Raw genomic sequence first — 8,885 nt, forward strand, 5'->3', positions numbered from 1 at the left:
TCAGTGTTTATCAGTTTCTCATTCTTGTATGTGTGCAAGCATTTGCACGGTGTGAGGTGTACTGTATATAATACTTTGACTGGTGTTGAACGTGTTTTATTTTGATATATTAACACAACCCAGCTTTGTGGTTGATGCTTCTGCCAGCCACAGTAAAAGAAGGGAGCTGGGGCTATAGCATAGTGAAACCACAAAGAGAAAATAACCTTATTTATTCTGGACTGAAGAGTAAACCAGGTTTCATATTGATAGTCAGTGAGTAAATAATATACAATGAAAATGAGTTTAAATTAATTGAGCAATTTATATATATTTATTTTTGCAATGTAATTATTTTTTGTAATTATTACACAGGCCGTATTATTCAGAACCTTGCTTTTAGATCATTATGAAATGGAGTTTGTAAGCTAACATTCTGGAGGTCGAACTTTGATCTCGCCCTTTTCCGCTCTCCTGTTTGGAAATATCTCGCCTCTCGAGAGCCTTTTTTTTTAGCGTCTTTCTTGGGCCTCTGCCTCAGCCTCACCTGTGCAGAGGCTCCTTGTCAGCTGCATGGAGTCCTGCTGGCCCTGACCCCACAGTCAGACCAACGTTTCCTCAGCCAGATGAGTCACGCCAAGCGCACTTGAAACGCTCTGTCCCCATAACCGCCATCGCCTCGTCACATCAATTAGGGTCTAACTGCTGCAATGGTTTTAACACAGCACATTTTAAATTTATTTGGATTTTTCAAGGGAATAACCGAAACAAAGTTAATTGGATGTAAAGCTGTCATTAAAAATCTACGCTTGCCAGACACGATCAGTTCTGATTAACTAGGGATTGTAGACGTGCTAGAAGACGAGGAGTGTAACGTTGCTCTTTTGACTCTAGCGGAGCGTGAATGCAGTTTTTCATTTGAAGTAAAAATAGCATTAGTAAGGATGAGTCTTTAACATTTACAATTTAGCATAATACGCGATATAGCCTAAGCATTGTTAAACTAAACCATCATTAGAGGCTCAAATTATTTTAAATACCTCATACGATCACGTTTGTGTATTACACCTGTACGATTTGATGGTAATCATATGAAGCAAGCATTAATATTATCAATAACAATGACAACAGCAATACTGTTTTATTGAGCATATTAGTAAGTAGTATAGTAGTAAGTAGTATAAGTAGTTAATCATTATTTTTGGTTAGACTTTTGTTAGTAGTTAATGATTTTGGTTAGACAAAAGAAACAAGGAAGAAATGTTTATAGCCTGTAACGAACAGTTCTATCCGGACCCTATGCGGACGACACAGTCCGACGGAGTGGGGAGACACTAGGGAAACGTCATGCAGGAAAACGGGGCTGAAGACAAGGGGGCGTGTCCAAGGTGCGCTAGTGCACGGGGGAGGTGTGGCCGAGGCGAACAATCCGAGAGTAGTCCTTAGGGAAAATCCAAAACGCAAGGGTAAGTCCAAAACCAGGAGATCCATCAGAACAGAGAATTAAAAACCACGCAGGCCGGGTCGGAACAGGCGGACGGGGAACGGGAACGGGAACCGAGGTTAAAACCTTAACGGGACCAGGCGCTTCCAGGTCCCGGACTCGCACGATATGGAAATCAGAGCAGAGCCCGGATGAGCGTCAGCGCCTGGCTTTTAAGGTGGGCTGGGAATAGGGATCAGGTGCACAGAATGAAGTCTTTAGTGAAAGGGCTGGAGCACCCTTAAGGAGGGGGAGACTATCCTAGCTGCCGTCACATCATCCAGGTGGGGCTGCACATTCTTGGTGGTAGAGGGGATCCCCATTACCTGTAAAGCACTTTGAGCGGAGTGTCCAGAAAAGCGCTGGATATATACAGTAAGTGTAGGGAATGATTTTTTTAGAAAAACTTGTTGAAACTTTGCAGATAACATACAGGTAAGAAGATTAATGTGAACTGCAGAATTACAACATCTATATTGATTTCATTATCTGATCAACTGTGAACCCATGATGGAATAGTAGGTGGTTATGCTGCCTGGTCATGATTCATTATTCATGAAATGCACTTTATCTTGGAATAAATAATTAATTAGCGCAATCTGGATGCATTTGAGAGGCAAGGAAGGTAGATTACTCCATCTGCTGTGAAAGCAGAGACCCTCCGTTCATTACGTCCTGCACAGTGAAAACCTCACAGAGGAATTTGTTGTTGGAGCTGGAGGCCTAATTTTTTCGAACGTCCTGATATGTGAAGCGGTTCTTGCTATCTCTGCCCCCGAAATTTAATCAGGTAGTCTGAAGAGAAGGTACTCTGCCGAGTCCCTGAACTGGTCTCCTCAATGCTTTGCTGTATCCCTGTTTTTATAAAGTAATATGTCAAATATGTGAATGAGTGAAAACCCAATACGTAACAAACTGAGAAAAGAAACCGTTCATTCTGGAAAGCAGGAGTAAAGGTGTTAGTGAGGGTATCTGGACTACTCAGCTCAAGTGTTGTAGTTTTTCCTTGAACTTTCTACACTGTAGACATCTGTTTTATATCCATCTGGAAAGCAGGGGATGCCTGTCATGTCTATCGTGTCATGATCCTTTTCCTTGACCACGGCAGCACAGAATTTGCAGAAGGAGATCCAGACAGTGAAGGCCACTCTGCAAGCAATGCTGGAGCAGCTGAAGGCCAGCTCTGAAGAAGAGGACTGGGAGCTGTAGGGCCTGCACAGTGCCAGCTGGTGATTGCGACTGGGAGCTTTATCGCAGCATCTCATCTGACAGCAGTACACAAGAGACCGTTTTTAGTAACTGAACACTGCCTTAACATTAGGGACTGGGTTTAAGTGGCTGCCCCAGTGGAAAAGGCTGAAGCCAGTGTTGCAAGGACCAGCCCGATCAGAGTTATACAAAACCAGCTGTGGTTTCTGAAAGCACAAACCCCACACAATCCTGCATTTGTTCTTCCAGAACAGTCAGGAGCTCAGGGTGTAAAATTTTGCACATGGAGATAGACTTACAGTACACATCCTTTTGCACACCCATGTGATGTGCATTTACCGTGCCTTGCTTTAGACAATTCTCATGTGTAAGACAGCTCTGATGAGAGAAATCGATCCAGGACTGCTTTCACACGCACATTTTAAGGGGATGGGGTTGCTGAAAAAGCGGTTTGTATTTTTCATTTCTGTGGTCAAGTTTAAAAAAATAACTGGATTCTTTAGCTGTCAATAACCCTCCTCTTATTGATGCGCAGCCAAGTACAGAGGTGTTCTCTCACTTGCAGGATTATGTCCTAAGAAAAGGATTATAGTGGCAACAAAGAGAACACCTTTATGCTGTGCTGCAGACAGAGAAATGAATTTTTTACAGCGCATGTGCATTCTGTGAAGTGCTTTCACAGAGCTTTAAGAGTGAAGTGAAAAACTAAGAAAATCTTCAATGTATCATTGAAGCAGCGTTAATGGAAACAGATGCAAGAATTCAAGCATTATCTTCATCTTGCATTGTAACAAACCTTAAGAGTAAAGGTGAATGTGTCTATGGGTGACAATTCCAGCAAGTACGCATTTTTGGAGACTTTTTTTTTTAGACTTACACCTTTTCCTGCAGGGATTATTGGAATGCTTAGTGCATGCTTTATAAAAAAAAGCGAGTAACATTCCTTGGGTGAGTAGATGTGGCTCTGTTGTGCAGGTGTCCTAGTATCTCATGACCTGCCTGTCATCATCCAGTATGTCCCCAAGCACCTCTACACCTCTCAAGGGTGGGAGGCCTTTCTTGAGAGTGGGGCTCAAACTGTCCAGAATTCCAAGAGGTTCTGCTTCTTCAAAAAGAAGCAAGTAGCTCTGTAGTATGGAGAAATTGTTGTATTTATTAAACATATGAGTCAGAAGTTATTTTATATAAACATCTTTTCTACAAAATAAATGGCAGTATTTACCTATAGTTTACTACTGTTATTTATGTATTCCTATCAATAAAGGTTATTAATATAGGTTTTTCTTTGGCCACTTGTGTCGTGACCACTCGGTTTGAATTCACTAGAGTGGGACAGTTACACGAAGACCTGCCCCTTGTGTGTCATCTACCTTAGCCATTAGATCATTATTTCAATGCAAAGTGACATTTGTTAACTTGTACATTCTTTCACTGTTGTTTTTAAGTATCCATGTTTTTGTTTTCTGAAGTTGTGTTCTCACCTAATTTGTGTTACCACTTTATTACAGCACGCCAGCTGTGAGTAATTAAGCACTAATTTTGAATAATATATAGCTGCATCACTTCATCAGAATTCACCCTTGGTTCAGTTGTTTAATGTCAGATTGTAATTTACAATACTTTGTATCATGTATTTATGCATGTATACGGCACGGCACAGCCTGTTCAGAACATAATCATGACTGCGTTCATCTGCTTTTATCATTGATGTTTATTCTGTGTAATTATTTATTATAAATGATGAAACACTTATGTTATCTTTCACAAAGGGAAAACAAAATGTTTAGCCAGATAGAATAGTATTAATAGACATCCTTCCTTGACTAAATTTGCATCTGAAGAAATTTAATTGATAAACATTAGGAAGAACTACCTACCCTGCTAATAGAGTATAGACAAGTTCATCAATATTCCTTTTGCATTTATACCGGTATAGTACAGACAAAAGGCACAGAACAGCTATTTTCTCACTTTTTACCTTTTCTACCTGTGAACAGCACTATACAGTTATCCTGCAGCAAAATGTTAAAAAAAATGTGCTGATGTGGCTAACATTGCAGGGCTGTCATATTTGTTGCCAGATTTTCTTTTTAAAAAAACCTTTTAGAAAGAATGGACATTTCACCAAAGACTGTGAGAAATGGAGATAAGTGCTTTATTCATTGGTGTGGACTGCTTAGAAGCAACACTTGGCATACAAGCAGCAGTGAGAATTTAACACACAACTCAGTTTATGCCTGAACCATATTGCAAAAGCTGGAAAAAGGATGAAGAGGTGTTTATCCTTAAAACAATTTGACTCAGATTCTGGCTCTCATCAAATAGTTCACAAATAATTAAACTGATGGTTTTACAAGGCAGTCAAGAAGTGGAAGTAATTGGAAGTAAGAGGAAGTAATATATGAAAATTTGAGCCTTGCTGCGTGAAAGTCTTTTTGCAGTTTTCTCCTCTTAATATTGTTTTTCCTTCTGCAGAAATAATTCTGCACTGATGTACTACTGAAATTTAAGCCACTTTTAACCTAATAGGTTAATCTTGACGTTTTTGTAGTACAGAAAGTAACCCTTTTAGCTTTCAAAGTGGTAATAAATAAAAACACTAATGACTGCTAGAAATTGTTTATGCTGATAGCAAACCTGTAACTCCTGACTGTGACATTTCAGGACATTTGCTATTCAATGTGAATGGTTTAAAATGAAGGAGACTTAAACTAATCTTCTTTTACCTTATGATCAATAAAAATACCACAAAACATTGTTAGTTGTGGTAAAAAAAACATCTGGGAGGCTTACAAAGATGTTGGTCACTGTATTGTAATATTGTGAAATGTTAAATTATATACAAAGTTTTACAATATTTTTCAGCTAAACATCTTTTCTTTAAAATAAATGGCAGAACTATCCAATATTGTTTGTACAGTAAACAAAACGTTCCTATTATTTATATATTGAGGTAAATAAAAAAAAGTTTTCAAGGTATTTAAACTTCAATGGATTTTTTTTTAATTGGTCGTGTTCTTCAGATCTGAAAGGACTGTTTGCCAAAGGGTTTGTCCCTGAGGTGCACAGGAATGTATTTTTCATGCTTTTTCCCAGAGACCCCGGGTTATCACCCTGACTGGTTCACTACTCCTGCCTCCTGATGTTGTGCTCAGTGGATCTTCTCCATCTGTTAAGTGGCAGCAGCATTGCTGAGGAGGGCCAGGGAGGAGAAAAAGACCTTTTAAACCAACTGCTTGGGCACTATTGAATACACAAGGCTGATACACTGTAGCTTCCATTGAGAGAACTATTGTCTGAGCATGGCTAAGCAATCGGATACCCTGGTAACCCCTGCTCAAAGTCCAATTTGCACAAAATCTGAAAAGAGAAAACCCTGCCAAAGTTACAGTATTGTGGAAATTGCTCTTTTTTCTTTCTGTGCTTATTTTCGATTCACTCCATTCCCCAGAATTTCTGGTGAGGTCAATGGCTGGCTTATACTGGAGGATTCCAGCTGCTTCCCAATGGATTGGGATAGGTTGATGAGATAGCACTATTTTCATTGTCATGAGATTAATTAGGGCCTGTCTGTATTAACTCTTTGTCATGACGAACCTAAAGAACAAGATGACTGAAGAAAGACCTGAAGACTTTACTTGGATAAAACTGTGCTGCGTTAAACCGTTTCCGAGTTCGGTGACTTTACAAAAAATTTGCCAATATTTAAAAATGTTTTTTTTTTTATATATTTAATATTGTGTTATTTAACACAGTGTACTTAATACATGGCAAGAAAATCACTCCTCAGAAAGACGTCCTTTTTTTAGCCAGAAACTCGTGTAATTGTTTATCGTCTAGGCTGCAGACAGTGAAATCATGTTTCCCATGGTAACAACACTGGTGCCTAGTTACAGATTTGTGATGTAGGAACTGTACTCAAAGGGAAGGTAAAATCGGAACTAAATGAGGCATAACTCTTGTCTGTATTATTTGAGTCTAAATGCTGAGATTCATAGTTAAAAATGAAGAGAGGAAAGACCGACATCTTCTTACACCTTCCTCAAAGAATATAAAAAATGTAATGTCATTCAGTAGTTTAGAACAATAGCATGACAAATAGACCTTAAAATTAAGAATATTACATTTCTTCACTGGCGTATAGACTTGGGTCCTTATTTGCAAGAGTGAATAAAAAGCAGACATAAATCTTACATTACCACCATCATGCATCTTTCAGCCATAAAAGCATATTCACAAAGGTGATTGCCCCTTATTAAGATGGTACTGATTAGCATATCATTATCAGTACGTCTCGAAAAGGAGCTCATCTATCAACACAACTCGGACCTTACAGAAGGCCCACCGACTACAAAGAGCAGAGATTGAGAACATGTAGGGAAGTCATTAAAATCTGGAGAATAGAAACAGACTAAAATGAGATAAAAGTGCCAGCAAATTTTAACCGAGTTGGAGTTTATTAAAAATTAATATGCCATGAAATCTATTACTCAAAAATTGCATGTGCAGTGCATTAATAGAAAAGGCACAAACATTTGTTGCTGTAAAAATGCATCTTGAAAGCCATTAAAGAAATTCAGTTGTCTCGCACAGCAGTTCTTGTTTTAGTGTTTTCTGAAATCTCAACCTGGTGACAGGCGGAGCAGTGGCTCAGTGGCTAAGGATCTGTGCCTGAGGCTGGAAGGTTGCTGGTTCACATCCCACATCTGGAAGGGGAATCCTACTCTATTGGGCCATGAGCAAGGCCTTTAACCCCAACTGCTTCAGGGGTACCGTATAAATGACTGACCCTGTGCTCTGACCCCAGGCTTCTCTCCCTGTCTGTATCTCATGGAGAGCCAGCTAGGGTATGCGAAAAAGACAAATTACTAATGCAAGAAATTGTATTTGGCTAATAAAGTCATCTTATCTTATCTCTTCATTGGCGTAAAGTGAGGGAAGCTTGAAAATGAAAGATCCAGAAGACAGAACCAGCAGGCAAATTCTGTTTCAGGTGAGGCCATTCTCTAAGGAAACCAGTCAATTTTGTTTGTATCGCAGTCCAGTCCTCTCCTGCCTTCCCTATGATATTGGCATCTTTCTCCATTAGCAAGCACTGTCCCCAAGATGACTTATGCTGGAAGGCAGGGTTTAAAAGCAGGATCTCGGCTCATAACACCTGCTTTCCATCACTACTATATAGCACGCGATTTAAGGCATGCCTTATGGTAAAGAAGGCTTTATGAATACCATGTGCATAGCATTGCCCTCATTAGTGTTATCTTTCCACATCATTTGAATACATTAGCATGCATTCAGTCAGCAAATGCTAATGATCCTGTCTCATTATTAAGGTATGGGTTCATGTGGTTATGCTATAAGTCACTTATTGGAGTGTGCGAATGCAGTTTTTCATATTTTTGACACTTATTATAGCATCAGGAACTTGAAAATGAAGCCCCTAAAAATCAAGCTTCAGTCTGTAGGGCTGGACAATGTTTTAGCATTTAAGTCAGACAATTCAGTGAACTTAATTCTTAACACTGTAGTTTTTTTTAAACTATGCACAGCGATGAAACATTAGTGCCAGAAGTGAATTGAATCTAGTTAAGAGTGAATCGTTAGCTTTTCTGTCAGTTGCTGGTGTTCACTGGTGGAGAAGGGACTTGAGGCAAAATGAGAATCTTGGCAACTCGAGTGTGTCAGCTAGCATCCATTTAAAAAAAGTAGAAAAACATGTCAAGCTCTGCAGAAGGTTTCCCATGGATTCATGCTTGTATTTTATTCCAGATTCAATAATTAAAACACAAAGCACAGGGAACAGTGATATTCAAGGATTTAGCTATGCAAGATCAACAACATACTTAAAAGCAGAAGTCAACCATTAAGGAAAGCTTCTTCCTGTGGGCTTACAGAAAATTACATGCGAGCATAATCCATACTCAGGAAATGATCCATAGATCAGTGGAAATTAATTGCAAGTAAATGCAAATTCATGGCAGGGGTACAGTATGTTTGAAATGTATGTTGTAATAATCTGAATATCTTCTCTCGTGTTTGCCGTATTGTAGGATGTACCAATATAACTCGCTAGATAAGACCCAACTAGAATTGCCTGAAACCACCCTGTGATTTCACCTCTTGCAAGGTGTATTTGATCTTCCATCTGGGTGTCGATTTAGAATGCCCTAATTCAAGAGCAATAGGAATAAGTCATCTTTTATTCCCACTGCTA

At 39.2% G+C, this 8,885-nt stretch overlaps 1 protein-coding gene across 2 annotated transcripts in view; it reads left to right on the forward strand.

Annotated features, from left to right (window-relative positions):
- Positions 1–5,641, forward strand: part of disc1 (DISC1 scaffold protein) — a 71,656-nt gene extending 66,015 nt beyond the window's left edge. For both annotated transcript variants that reach the window (XM_069179865.1, XM_069179866.1), the window contains exon 14: positions 2,573–5,641. In XM_069179865.1, coding sequence (XP_069035966.1) covers positions 2,573–2,671 — 99 coding nt within the window. In that variant the 3' untranslated portion in view covers positions 2,672–5,641. The remainder of the gene's footprint in view (positions 1–2,572) is intronic.
- Positions 5,642–8,885: the final 3,244 nt, after the last annotated feature.

The sequence above is a fragment of the Lepisosteus oculatus genome, chromosome 17 (assembly GCF_040954835.1).
Source record: "Lepisosteus oculatus isolate fLepOcu1 chromosome 17, fLepOcu1.hap2, whole genome shotgun sequence".
NCBI classification, from domain to species: Eukaryota; Metazoa; Chordata; class Actinopteri; order Semionotiformes; family Lepisosteidae; genus Lepisosteus; species Lepisosteus oculatus.